Source organism: Halichoerus grypus, chromosome 12 (assembly GCF_964656455.1).
Source record: "Halichoerus grypus chromosome 12, mHalGry1.hap1.1, whole genome shotgun sequence".
In the NCBI taxonomy this organism is placed as follows: domain Eukaryota; kingdom Metazoa; phylum Chordata; class Mammalia; order Carnivora; family Phocidae; genus Halichoerus; species Halichoerus grypus.
Window position 1 is genome coordinate 20,012,379 of NC_135723.1, and position 14,801 is coordinate 20,027,179.

General features: G+C 41.1%; 1 protein-coding gene across 3 annotated transcripts in view; it reads left to right on the forward strand.

The window, feature by feature from the left end:
* PUS7 (pseudouridine synthase 7) overlaps positions 1–14,801 on the forward strand; it is a 51,582-nt gene that overhangs the window by 8,465 nt on the left and 28,316 nt on the right. For 2 of the 3 annotated variants that reach the window (XM_036067435.2, XM_078060035.1), the window contains exons 2-7: positions 778–1,210; positions 2,493–2,577; positions 2,709–2,810; positions 6,358–6,502; positions 12,281–12,298; positions 13,802–13,913. In XM_036067435.2, coding sequence (XP_035923328.1) covers positions 778–1,210; positions 2,493–2,577; positions 2,709–2,810; positions 6,358–6,502; positions 12,281–12,298; positions 13,802–13,913 — 895 coding nt within the window. The remainder of the gene's footprint in view (positions 1–777; positions 1,211–2,492; positions 2,578–2,708; positions 2,811–6,357; positions 6,503–12,280; positions 12,299–13,801; positions 13,914–14,801) is intronic. The other variant, XM_036067436.2, reaches the window with a different exon arrangement.

A 14,801-nucleotide genomic window follows, 5' to 3' on the forward strand; every position in this document is an offset into this window, starting at 1 on the left:
TCATGACCTGAGCCGAAGGCAGACGTTTAACCCAGGTGCCCCCATCTTATCCATTTTTAAGCATATAGTTCAGTAGTGTTGCGTACATTTGCACTCTTGTGCAACCAGTATGCAGAACTCTTTCTAATCTTGCAAAACTGAAACTCTATACCCAATAAACAACGCTGCATCCCCCTTACTTTTTTTTTTTAATATGGTATGAGTGTGCATTCATGTAAGTGTATTTATGCACTATTTTTATTTAATCAGTTTTTCGAAAGGATAATAATCTTCATGAAACAAAGTTCAAGTGACCTGACTACAGTATTCAGTAAAAACAGCAGGTCTCCCTGTTGTACCCAGCCACCCATACCCTGTCCTAGAAGTAACCACCTTGCCCAGTTTCTATCCACATGGTTTCTACATATTGTTCAGTTTATGTACCCAGGCATCATTGTTCTTAGTTTTTTTGCTAATATAAAAGCACTGAGATGAGCATCCTTACAGCTAGAACTTTAAGCACTTAACAAAAGTGCTTTAATTATTTTAATTATTTTAGGATACTCCCTGAAAGTAGTATTTCTGGATCAAAGGACATACATTTTTTTTAAGGTTTTTGATGCACACTCTCAAATTCTATGCAGAAGTGTTGTGCCATTTTTCTGTGCCAGCATTAGGAAGAATTATTTTAATACATGAGTGTTAGGACCCTAGGAACAAAGTTAATTGTGCCTCTGCTGAAACCCACCTCTTAACTGAAGTGATGGTTACTTCCTGCCCTCTCTTCCTTCCTAAAAGGTTCTCTTAAATGTTTTCTTGGAGCTTTAAAAATGGAGCTGACAGAAGTGACTGGTGTGTCGCTGAAACGTGGGTCTCATGCTGTCGAAGATAATGACAGTGTGGCCCCAGCTGAGGAGGCAAAAAGACAGAAGGTCTTGGACGGCTGTCTGACCACAGGTCAGGATGGGCTGGAGCATGTCTCTCCGCCCGGCAGTGTGCATGTGCCTGGGCCACCCGCAGCTGTAAGTGCCAGAGAGGGTAGAAAGAATTCTGATGTGCAGTTGGAAGAAGAGGAAGAGGAGGAAGAAGATGGCCTTTCGGAGGAGGGTGAGGAGGAGGAGGAAGCTGAGAGTTTTGCAGACATGATGAAGCATGGCCTCACTGAACTTGACGTTGGCATCACCAAGTTTGTAAGTTCTCATCAGGGATTCTCAGGCATCTTGAAAGAAAGGTATGTTTCATTTACATGTCAAGTTATTTTCATTCTATTTGTTCTTGAGAAAGAAATCAGCAATAGGTTCTTCTATTTAGCTTTCTATCCCCACAGATTATTTACTGATGGTCACAAAGGAATAGGATGGAGGAGAGCCACCTAAATAGGCAGATGAAGCCATTTAAAGATGAAATGAGTAACTAAAAATAATATTTGTGGCATGCCTTGCTCATATGTGAATGAGTGCTGTTCACTTCTTTATTTTTATTTTTTTTTTTAATTTTTTTTTTTTTTTTTTAAAGATTTTGTTTATTCATGAGAGACAGAGAGAGAGAGAGAGAGGCAGAGGGAGAAGCAGGCTCCCAAGGAGCAGCAGGGAGCCCGATGCGGGACTCGATCCCAGGACTCTGGGATCATGACCTGAGCTGAAGGCAGACGCTTAACCATCTGAGCCACCCAGGCGCCCCTAAATTTTTTTTTTTTAAGATTTTATTTATTTGACAGAGAGAAAGACAGTGAGAGAGGGAATACAAGCAGGGGGAGTGGGAGAGGGAGAAGCGGGCTTCCTGTGGAGCAGGGAGCCTGATGCGGGGCTCAATCCCAGGACCCTGGGATCATGACCTGAGCCGAAGGCAGATGGCTTAACGACTGAGCCACCCAGGTGCCCCTGTTCACTTCTTTAAAAAACCTTATTTTAAATGGTTTTTGAGTTTTCTCTTGAATTGGTCTTTAAATCTTAAACTCAGCTCTCTCACCTGAATGTGCCACATCTACGGTAGAAAGCAGGTAGTCTTTAGACCCAGATGGATCTGGGTGTGAATCTAGTCCAGTTACTGCGTTTACTTAACTCAGAGCCTTGGTAGCTTGTCCAAAAAATGGGTCCCAATACCACCTTGGGGTTTTTGAGAGGATTTTAAATAGTGTATTTAGCATAAAGGTAAGCTTCAGGTTGGTTCATGGTAGATTTATTAGGTTCTGATTTAATTAACCATGCCATATTTAGGATTCACTTTATGAATGTCTCTGTAACATTACTAGGCTTTGATATATGCATTTCTCTGAAAGAATATTCTAGAAGTTCAGAGGGTCTTTTCTTTACATTCTAATGCAAAGCCAAGCTGTAGCTTGGAATTCATTAAGAAACCAGAAGAAATAACTCCATATGAACTTTGTACTGAAGATTTTTTTTTTAAATCCCTGTTTTGTACAGCAGCAAAGCTTGATGTTGATAAACTTTCTCCTCAATTTAATAGGAAGTAAAATGTTAATGCTTTGAAAGTTTGTGTTCCCTTTTCATCAGATACTCCGACTTCGTTGTTCACGAAATAGGAAAAGATGGACAGATCAGCCATTTGGATGACTTGTCTGTCCCGGTGGATGAGGAGGTAAGAGCAGCTGTCCAGCAAAAGTCACTTTCTGTATAAAATAGCATTTCCTGGAGATCCTAGAAATACAGATCTCTAACAGCTTCGAATTCTGTGTGTGACTCACTGGGAGTTTCATCATTATTTTCAAGGATCCTTCAGAAGATGTATTTACGGTTTTGACAGCTGAAGAAAAGCAGCGTTTAGAAGAGCTCCAGCTTTTTAAGAATAAGGAAACCAGTGTTGCCATCGAGGTAAATAGCACAAAAATGTATGGAAAAGTTTTTTTTAGGGTTTTGATTGCTTCTTTTTTGGGTGAACGTATCTAAGTGTCTGTTAGAAAAATTACAATAGTTAACAAAAGGATGACCTTGCTCTGTTTGATCTAAAAGACCATTACACTAAAAATGTTTTTATCGGGGCACCTGGGTGGCTCAGTCAGTTAAGCGTCTGCCTTCGGCTCAGGTCATGATCCTGGGGTCCTGGGATTGATCCCCAGGTCGGGCTCCCTGCTCAGTGGGGAGTCTGCTTCTCCCTCTGCTGTTCCCCTCCTTGTGCTCTTTGGCTCTATCTCTCTGTTGAATTAATAAATAAAACCTTAAAAAAAAAATGTTTTTATCAGTGGCAGATAACCAGTATCCAGATAAACTGCAGCAAAAAAGTTACGTTTTTGTTTTAAGAAAATTTTATACATGACCACAAATCAAAGAAATGTGTTGTTTGGAACCACAGAGTAACCTTTCTGTCACATGGTGTCTGTAGCCGAAGTAGGACAGCCTGACAATCAGATGTGTGGCCTGATAGGGCGGTCGTGGCTCTCACTCTGCCTCCTGCAGCCTCCGGGTCTCAAGTGGGTCTTTGGAGGGAGAGGAGTTGGGGAAAGACAAGGGAAATTTCTTTGCTCAACTTGAGTCTGCTCCTGCTGTTGAGGAAAAGGAGAACTCAGCTACTAAATGGAATAGTGGATGCCTTTTCAGAACCTTTTGTTATGAAAATTTTATTTTCAATTAGTACTGTCCAGTGGACTTACATTGTGCGCCATGTTTTTAATTTTAAATCTCCTAAAAGCTTAAAAAGAGACAGGTGAAATTAATTTTAACAATATATTTTATTTACCCTAGTACATTTAAAATATCATTTTTGGGCACCTAGATGGCTTAGTCAGTTAAGCATCCGACTCATGATTTTAGCTCAGGTCATGGTCTCAGGGTCGTGAGATCCAGCCCCATGTTGGGCTCTGCACTCAGCTGGGAGTCTGCTTGACATTCTCCCTCTCCTTCTGCCCTTCCCAACCCACCCTTGCTGTCGCTCGCTCTCACATTCTTTCTCTCTAGAGTAAATAAATAAATCTTAAAAAAATAATATAAAATATTTCAATAGGTAATCAGTATTTTTTTTAAATTACAAATGAGATGTTTTACATTCTTTTTTTTTTCCTACTTAGTCGTCAGGATCGGTGTTCTTTTATGCTGGTAACACAGCTCCGTTCAGACTAGCCACGTGCTCAGTTGCCATCTCTGTGGCTCGGGGCTGCCGTATGGGACAGAGCAGCTCTAGGTGATCACAAGATTTTTAGAATTTTAAGTTTATGTTAAATTGCTTTTGTACCATAGTTTAATGACCTACTTGATTTGGGGTTGTCTAGAATTCCCCCTTCCGGGGTGCCTGGGTGGCTCAGTCGTTAAGCGTCTGCCTTTGGCTCAGGTCATGGTCCCAGGGTCCCGGGATTGAGCCCCACATCGGGCTCCCTGCTCCGCGGGAAGCCTGCTTCTCCCTCTCCCACTCTCCCTGCTTGTGTTCCCTCTCTCACTGTGTCTCTCTCTGTCAAATAAATAAATAAAATCTTTAAAAAAAATTAAAATAAAAAATAAAATTCCCCCTTCCATCGCTCCCAGTTAACAAGAGCTTACCATAACTTTTCAGACTTCATTATTTGCCCCCAACCCATATCTCCTCTTCCCCTCCACCTAAATGTCCCAAAAGTATGTAACATTACAATTTTAGGGTTCATCAGTTACTGAATTTACCTATGGACAAAATCTTCAGCAATGCCAAAGAGAAAACAAAGAATTGTTTTTGAGAGCAGTCTAGAAGGATGGTCCAGGTTTCTCTTGGTTATGCAGCACCATGGCGGATCTCAGCCCCATAATGTGCATTTTCCTGCGTAGATGGCAAAATTTGCTGTCATCTGAAAAACTATAGTTATGCCATCTACTCAAAGTTTTTACCTTTAAAAATAAACCCTGGGCAAGTTTCCTTGTTTGTAAAATGAGGACAGACTTGCCGAATTTTTGAAGTCTAACTATGTATTCAGTCATATGCACAAAGTTTGATTCCAACTCAGTGTTCTCAGTAAATACCAGATCTAGACTCATTTTTGATATGAAAATGTCACATGTCTGTAATTGTAATGTAGTTTGTTTTCTTTTACATTTTTAATTTTACTAAGATATTAAGTTTAACAAGTAGTTTAGTGTATCGTGGTGTTTTCAACTTGCAGGTTGCAATCCTCAGTGGATCGTGGAATCAGTTTAGTAGATCTTAACCAACATTTATGTAAATGCAATACGATAAAATAGGAAATAACAGTGCATTGTACACATTAAGGATAAATACTGTTTTCGTAAAATTTTTTTAGGTCTTTAGTAAGGCATATATACATGCATATTTCTGGCTGTTGAATCCAGATGTGAAATGTATTTCTTAGTGTGAGACACATTCAGAAATTGAACAACAGTTTTGTTGTTGTTGGTGTTGTTTTAAGAGAGAGAGAGAACATGTGTGCAGCACTGGGTGGAGGGGAGGGGCAGAGGGAGAGAATCTTGTGTAGACTCCATACCCAGTGCAGAGCTGGAGCCCGGCGTGGGGCTCGGTCCCATGACCCTGAGATCATGATCTGAGCCGAAATCAAGAGTCAGACGCTTAACAGACTGAGCCACCCAGGCACCCTGAACAATAGTTCTGTAGCTAATAAGTATCAGTTTTCTTGATGTTGATTTTATTTTTTATTGTGAACGAATGTGTTTAGAATGTCATTATAAAATAATTCAGTATAGGGGCGCCTGGGTGGCTCAGTCGTTGAGCGTCTGCTTTCGGCTCAGGTTGTGATCCCAGGGTCCTGGGATCGAGCCCCGCATCGGGCTCCCTGCTTGGCGGGAGGCCTGCTTCTCCCTCTCCCACTCCCCCTGCTTGTGTTCCCTCTCTCGCTGTGTCTCTCTCTGTCAAATAAATGAAATCTTTAAAAAAAAAATTAAAATAAAACAAATAATTCAGTATAAAATAGGATTCCTTGTGGGGCAGTTATAGATTGGACTGTTCAAGGGAGCTGAGTTTCTGACCTCCCAAACGGCCTAGCTTGCAGACATTGCTGTCTGTGAGCCCTGAGTCCCTGAGCGGGAGTGTTGGTGATGGGAGCCTCCCGAGTCACACAGCCCAGATTTCACATCTGGCGCCACCGTCCTCCAGCTGTGTGACCCGGACACATTCCTTCACTTCTCTCAGCCTTGTTTTCCTTCTCTCCGGGTAGGTGTAGGGGTGGCATGGTAAGGAGATGATGGGGATTAAATAAGCCGATGACTTACAAAGTTCTTGGTACAGTGCCTGGCAGATGGTCATACTCAGTAAACGGGCTCTTAAGACGTGCAGCATCACGAAGCTCTGAAAGATCCTGAAATCCTACCCATGGACTTCTGTTACTTTGCACAGTTGATAATATGACTCATGTTTTTACTGACTCATTAGTATTATCTCCCTATTTGATGTTTGTTAAATCAGTAGTTGCATTATTTCTGTTTTTAATAGGTTATTGAGGACACCAAAGAGAAAAGAACCGTCATCCATCAAGCGATTAAATCTCTGTTTCCAGGATTAGAGACAAAAACAGAGGACAGAGAGGGGAAGAAATATATCGTAGCCTACCATGCAGCTGGGAAAAAGGCTCTGGCAAGTAAGTGTGCGAGTGACCTGGCGTTTCTTCTGTCCCGTGGCCACGGATGGCCTCCCACTCCTGCTCCGGGCCTGTTCATGTTTCAGGGCTACTTGGCTGTTAGGCAGGAGAGGATATTGATAGTGTCACTCCTTCAGAGAAGGTGGATAATAGCTTTCACATTCACATCAGTCCTGCATACTGTGTCTGGTAGGAGCACTAGGGCTCCTGTGGGAGTCAAGATTTGCCCTAGTTACAGTGGTGCCTAAGAGACAGTCCTAGGAATTTGATATGTTCCCTGAAGAGCAGAATGGGCTCAGTGGTAATTCAAGAAGAAAATGGAAGGCTATTGCTCATTCTGTGTCTTAATGGAGGAAAGAATGCTTTCAGATGAACCCAAAATCCCGGTGGCATATTTTCTGCAAAGTCCCTATATTGGATGAGCTGCTGCTTTCCAACTGTGAGTTTTTCCACCACATGTAAAAAAAAAAACATGGAATATACGGGAAAGCGCCCCTTCGCCTATGCTCCTCTTTCGTTGTAAATCATTCATCTGAAACAAGTGTATTGTCAGTGAATCTCTTTGATATTTATGCTCTAATATGTTTTCTACAGCCATGAAAATTTCTACTTGCATATGACCTTAAGAAAAATTAGGTAATTTTTCTTCTTTTACCTGCCAAATCAGCAGACAAAACTGTAATGAAAATGACAGTGGGAAAAAGATATTTCCTCACCCTCGTCCCCTACCTTTGATGGCTTCCATTAGGGAACAGTTATTTCTAGATACATTTGTCAGAGCAAAACTCCAAGACTGTGTAACAAAAGACTATTCATGCTATTAGTGCTTGAGTCAGTATTCTTGTAGGTTATCGCTGTGAATGGATGAAACCTTAATTGTAACTATGATTCTAGTGAAATGAGGGCAGTATAAGAAAAATGGGAGCAGAAATAAGGTTTAGCGGTGCCTGAAAAAAATAACGTCGTCCGTTCAGTAAGTCTGGATAGTGACACAGAAATCCGATTTTAGTATATGTGCTGCCGAAGCAAGCACAGAAATCCGAAATCTTGAGCAGGTAGGGAGAAGAAGGTGGACATTGGAGGCCACTTCTCAGTGGATACCACAAAGAAAAAGAGATGATGTGTTCTGGAACGGCTGAGGGCATGGGTTGTTAATCACTCCTCAAACCACACACTAATGGCTTGGTTACTGTACATTTCTTTGATGTCTGAGTCACAGTATAAAATAGTACTCCAGCCAGAGCTGTTCATGAGCATTAATCCCAGTGGAAAGTGATTTGAGTGACTTTTTTTTGCCTTCTCCCAAGATTGGCAGATGGCTGATAACTATCCTAGTTGTAGAGAGGGTGCCGTGGTGCATTCAGTCTCCATTCTCTCAAGGAGCCCAGGCTGAGGATGGCTGCTAATGAGCTGTTCCTTGTAGAGAGGCAATCCACGTTGGTCAGCCGCCCTCCTTCCAAGGCAAGGTCTTAATTCTGTTGAGTGTGGTGATGAGGAAGCAGAGTGGCAAAACCTGTATTGTTTTGACTGACTGCTTCTTGGAAATGATCTTTCTTTCTTAGAGGATGCCTGCTTTTGTGATTGCAGGGAGGGGTGTTAGGGCATTCATTTGCACGCCACAGTGGCCCTTACAGTTCCCCCTTCCCCCTCAAGTGAGTGGTACCAGATCTCTTACATTCTGTCTTTATCCACATTTTCTATGCTTAAGCCGTACCCACCTTCCTTTTTTTCCAAATAAAAAATTTCCTTACGATTTCTCAGGTGAGATGCTGAGCTCTGTAGGACATGAACCACCCTCCGTATTTCCTTTGCACATCTTCAGTAAAATGGGAATTCTCACTTTAGGAGGAAGCATGAAGGCAGGTCACATTGGATCATCACTTGCATAGAGTTCTAAACCTCTTGGGCTTGAGGTGTTTTGGCATTTGGTCAAAGTGGACTAGAGGTCTGAGCTGTTCTCTCCCACCTCCTCATAGACCCAGACAGACACTGGAGGACCTGTGTTCATCACTTGCAGATCCAACTACCCAGCACTGAGAGTGCCTTAGTTAAACACCATTGGAAAAGTTGGGAGAGCTGGGATCCAGAGACTACACTTCATGACCCTGCAAATAGAATCCAGGACCAATTATAGCTTATCCTTTTGGGCTACCTTGACTAGCATATGAATAAATTAGCTTCTAAAGCTTTATTGCAAAACTAAGTTTATGGTGTTTTTAGATCTCCTTTCCTACCATACCCTGGTATAGATTGTTACATGCATTATCTAGCAGATTGCAATATTCTCACCTAAACTTTTCTCAACTAGAGCCATGCATCCTAAAACATAGGCATGGTGGATTCTAAATCATGGTGCCCAAACACCACAAATTACCAGCTGTTTTGACGCCGATATTATGTTGTTTGTTAATCCTGTCTGATAGACGGCCCCTTGATTCACCTACCAAACCATGCTTATGGTATTTTTCTGAAAATATCATGTAATTATTATAAGCCATGTAATCAGGTAAACTAATTCATATTTTCAGATAGATAGTATATATTCCAGATGCCTCTAAGAACGTCCTTTTAAAAAGACTTAAGTAAAAAAAAAACAAAAGAAAAGAAAAAAATTTGCCATGTGTTGTATAGAGGTTCCTCCATACTTTCTGAAATGAATGGGCCCCAGCAGGGATACCCAGATCAAGCAATTCCACAGAGACGCCAGAGGAAGGGCCAGACAGATAAAAAGGAAACTCTCCAGGAGAGACTGGTAGTGTGGAATCCACAGGAAGAGGGAATGCCGATAAAGTGATTAGCAGTGGAAAATATACAGATGGGTCTAGTAAGATAAGAACTCTGAAATGTATCCATCAGTTTTTTAGCCACATGGATATCATTGGTGTGTTTGCCATAGAAGCTCTAGTAGAATAGGGTTGGAAACCAGTTTACACCGCAGGCTGAGATGGAAGGCACTAATTATGGAATGCTGTTCGAAGTAAGCTGTAAAGGTGCGCCTGGCTGGCTCAGTCGGAGGAGCATGCGGCTGTTGATCTCAGGGTCGTGAGTTTGAGCCCCACGTTGGGGGTAGAGATTACTTAAATAAATAAATAAACTTAAAAAAAAAAAAGCTGTAAAGAGAAGGAGAAAGGAAAGCACCATGGTTGAGAGGGAGGCATAAGTTTGACTTTTAAAATGGAAGAGCCCCGGGCATATTGATATCCTAAAGGGAAAGAGCCAGTGGAGAGGGCGGGCAGAAATTCTGGGAGGAGATTGATAGTGGTTGGCGCAGGATCCTGAGGAAGCTGGAAGGGCGGTGTGCAGGGATGCAGTCCTGGAAATGGCCTTGAATAGGAAGGAAAGAATGTTCTGCATGCTACCCCATCCTGTCATCTTTCTCGAGCTACATTTTTCCTTCCTTATTCATGAGGATCTCTGCTCAATACCTGAACCTTCCTGAATTTGGTTTCTTTTTCTCTCTGGTTTCTATTTCTACTGGACTGGTGCTGCCATATCAGACCATCAGAAGGTTGCTTCCTGTGATCTCAGCCTGAGAATTCTTTGCATTCGCATTTTAAATCAGTGTGTCTCAAAAAAGTCATTTTAAATTCTCTTAAATTATAAAGCTACGTACATGCTACTTAGCATTCTAAGGATTTGGAGTTTTAGAAAGTCAAATTGCCCAGAATAAGTTGAGTCTCATTGATTTTTCCATTATTCAAAATATTCCCAGTTAACTAATGCATATGCTTACTATTTTGTATACTGAGTGCACTTAGAAAAAGAATGCTCGTATCTGTTATTGACAGAGGAGATAATTGTATGCATGCTCAGTGCTTGGATTTGCTAATAAAAGATGCATGCTTGTGAGCCAAAACTCATACTCGGTTGTCATGGTTTCTCTTAAGGTATAATAGCATTTAGTTTTTTAGCCTTGCGGCTTCATTTATTTCTCGCCATTATAGTTGATTGGGAATGTTCCTGAGGGGGCCATGAAGGACAGATAGAGTTCTACTTCATCAACTCTGGTCACAAGTTTTTTTTAACTTTTTATTATGGACATTTTCAAACAGGCACACAGAGTGTACTATATTAACCACTGTGTACCCACCAACCACCTTCAAGATTATTAACATTCTGTTGTTTCTGTTTGATCTTTTCCTCCCACTTATTTTTCTTGTGGAGTGTTTTAAAGAGAATTCTGCGCAGCACTTCATTTCACTCATAAATACTTCAGTATGTATTTAGCAGCTAAGGACTAAAACCCAAACCATTATCACATCCTACATAACGAACAATAATTTCTTAATATCTAATACCCAGTACATGTTCAGTTTTTCCCTTGTTGTCTCAAAAATGTCTTTTACAATAGATGACTTGTCAAACAATGATACAAATAAGGTCTGAACATTGCATTAAATAGATAAGTCTCTTTTTTTATGTTATGTTAATCACCATACATTACATCATTAGTTTTTGATGTAGTGTTCCATGATTCATTGTTTGCATATAACACCCAGTGCTCTATGCAGTACGTGCCCTCTTTAATACCCATCACCAGGCTAACCCATCCCCCCACCCCCCTCCCCTCTAGAACCCTCAGTTTGTTTCTCAGAGTCCATCGTCTGTCATGGTTCATATCCTCCTCCGATTCCCCCCCTTCATTCTTCCCCTCCTGCTATCATCTTCTTTTTTTTAAAATATATAATGTATTATTTGTTTCAGAGGTACAGATCTGTGATTCAACAGTCTTGCACAATTCATAGCGCTCACCATAGCACATACCCTCCCCAATGTCTATCACCCAGCCACCCCATCCCTCCCACCCCCCACCACTCCAGCAACCCTCACTTTGTTTCCTGAGATTAAGAATTCCTCGTATCAGTGAGGTCATATGATACATGTCTTTTTCTGATTGACTTATTTCGCTCAGCATAAGACTCTCCAGTTCCATCCACGTTGTTGCAAATGGCAAGATCTCATTCCTTTTGATGGCTGCATAATATTCCATTGTATATATATACCACACCTTCTTTATCCATTCATCTGTCGATGGACATCTTGCCTCTTTCCACAGTTTGGCTGTTGTGGACATTGCTGCTATAAACATCGGGGTGCACGTACCCCTTTGGATCCCTACATTTGTATAAATAGATAAGTCTCTTAAATCATCTCAGATCCCTTTTAATTTATCAGTTCAAGTACTGTTTTCTGTAATGATTTTTCAAATTTTTATCAAATAAAAAAGTCTTTATAACTCAATGCAGGAAACTCATAAAACTCCAAAAAACACAAAGCAGAACAATAATTACATGCAGTGTCACCACCAAAAGATAGTAACAAGTAGCACTTTGTGAAAACAAATCTCTAGATGGGGAAGCATTTTATATTAGGTCTTTTTTTTTTTTTTTAAGCTTTTATTTAAATTCCAGCTGACATGCAGGGTAATATTAGTGTCAGGTAGACAACATATTGTATTCAGTCGTAAACCTTGTGCTGCGTCCTGTGGGTATGGACAGTGCAGCTTTGAGGATGAACTGACATGGCCTTGTGAGGAGACTGAGACAGGGAGGCTGGTACCTGTGGGTGAGTTATCTCCTCATTCATTGTTTGCCTCTGCAACATTCCATTGTTAATGTCTGAATGGCTGTTAACCCACCACATAACTACCAGGTGCTGTAGCAGTCCTTGGTAGAAACTTTCCATGCGATCATTTGCATGTTCACCTCTAAAGCACTTTAATATTATTATAAATTAAACATTGCTCTCTTGTGCTCTCTATGCTGTGCATTTGGACAGAGGTCAGAACTGCAGCAGGTAAGAGCGGTTGGTGTTTCATGTAGAGAAAATGAAATGCCAATGATTTTTCTCCCAAGTGCTAAGTAGAAGAAAATTTTGCTTAACTGGTGAGCTGGAAGGAAAGCCAAAAATAATACTCTTATTCATAATTTTCTGAGGATGAGTTGTGAGGAATTCACATGAAGAGCCAAAGAAATACTTGTAATATTTTTGTTCTCCAAGACAGAAGAGACTCACATTCATATTTATTCTTTCAGAAAGGAAAAGCAGTTCACTGAGCATACATGCTATGGCAGTTTTCCAAGATGATTTATTGATTCGTTTGTTCTTTACGTTGTAGCGTAAATAACTGACCTATCAAGAGTGCTTTTTGCCTTGACAAAGCCAAGTGTACCAGCAACTTCAGTACCAGAAGTTTCTTATGTCTCTGAAGAGGACGGATTCATGAGTTCATGCTAAGGATTATTTTAGGGACAAAGACAAAGGAACATTTTTAAAAGAAGAGGATTCTAGGGATTCTATGAAGTATTTTTTCAGTTTTTATTTCATGGAGTTACAGAAATAAGTGAATTAGATGTGTTCAGATAACAGTTGCAGCTATGTGTTGCTCAAAACTCAGGAGGAGTATTGTGCAGCATCTGGAAGTGGGCTTGTGGCTTACGTATTTTTCCCAAGATATGTTGATTTTTCAAAATTAAAGTTTAAATCCTAATTTTTTTTTAATATATCTCTAGATGATAGTACAATTAAAATGTTCATTTAAAAGAACACTTTTTTAAAGGTTCTCCAAAGCTCGGACATGTTGGTCAGTGTCAGAAAGTTGAAGAACCAAAGTAACTGTAGTTCAGAAGTTCACATTGAAAGTTGACATTTAACCTGGCTTAATTTTTAGAGTCTCCTTTTCCCCAAGAATAACGACCATTCCGTTTTGAATGCTAGGCGTGCTCTCTGTCAGGTAAAAATTTGTAAACCACCCAGGATTAACTCAACTTTTGTGAAGGAAGCGGCCTTTGGAAAACTTGAACCTGTCACTCAGGCCACTCCTCACAAGCTTTATCCCCATCCTTGCTGAGGCGTCCAGCCTGTGTGTGTGAACTCCCGGCTTGGGATGTGAGGCAGGGCTTACAGATTCCTGCTGGAGTGCTCTTCTCCTCTGGACCGCGTGTGTTCTAGAAAGCCAGTTACCCACCTACAAGATGCGCGCTTGTGAAGTACACGTACTGGGGGGTGGTGGACCCCTCTGTGTGAGGATTGCCTGTTAGTCTTACTCGTTTGTCACACAGCCTGCCTTTCAGCTTTTGATTGTGAATGTGGACAGATAATGTTGAGTCTCCAGTCGCAGGAAGTGTAATACCTGTAGTCCACACAGCTGTAACCACTTAACATGTATTTCTTGTCAGACTAGATTGGATTTCTCACTCAGAGGTTCTCTAGCAAAACATGACCTTGTAGGTTTCATAAGCTAAAGCGTAGATCACTTTTGTTATGGTCTATATAACATTTAATTTTTTTGTTTTTAAGATCCAAGAAAACATTCTTGGCCAAAATCTAGGGGAAGTTACTGCCACTTTGTACTGTACAAGGAAAACAAAGACACCATGGATGCTATTAATGTGCTGTCCAAATATTTACGGTTAGTATCTTGTTCTTGTGCTGACACAAAATGACAACACGGGAATTTATTTTTCTCTTTCTGTGCTAATGAGAAAGGAGCAGGGGGCACCTGGGTGGCTTAGTCGTTAAGCATCTGCCTTCGGCTCAGGTCATGATCCCAGGGTCCTGGGATTGAGCCCCGCATCGGGCTCCCTGCCCAGTGGGGAGCCTGCTTCTCCCTCTCCCACTCCCCCTGCTTGTGTTCCTGCTCTGTCTCTCTCTCCATCAAATAAATAAATGAGATCTTTAAAAAAAAAAAAAGGTGGGAAAATAGGCAAACAGGTAGTAAATGTGCCCCCCAGTTTCCTTAGACAATAGGTGAATTAATTTTATTTTATTTTTTTACCTCCATGCATATTGCTAGTGATTTAAGATGGAAATTCTACAAATGAATAGTTCACATGTTGGTCCATCCAGCTGAAAATAAAAATTAACTTGCTTCCTGGAAAGCCTACACTTTGATGTGTTGGCAGGGATTTGTTTAACTAGATTGTAAGCTCCTAAATCTTGGAGATTGACTCGATTGAAAACTTGAAACCAGTAGGATTTCCTCCTGGGAATGCAGATGATGCAGTTTGAGTCTCTGAGGATGGGCCAGGTGCCGCAGAACTGTTTTTCAGTCCTGGGTACAGGCACCGCAGCCGATCTGTGTGCACTGGAAGTTTACTTTCTGATATATATTTAACCCAGTTTAAACATGGTGGACAGTGTGTCAGTTTGCTGGGGCTGCCGTAACAAAATATCACGGACTGGGAGGTTTCGATAACAGACACCGATTTTCTCACAGCTCTGGAGACGAGGAGTCCCAGGATCAAGGTGTTGGCAGGTTTTGGTTTTTTTCTGAGGCTTCTCCGTGGCTTATAGATGG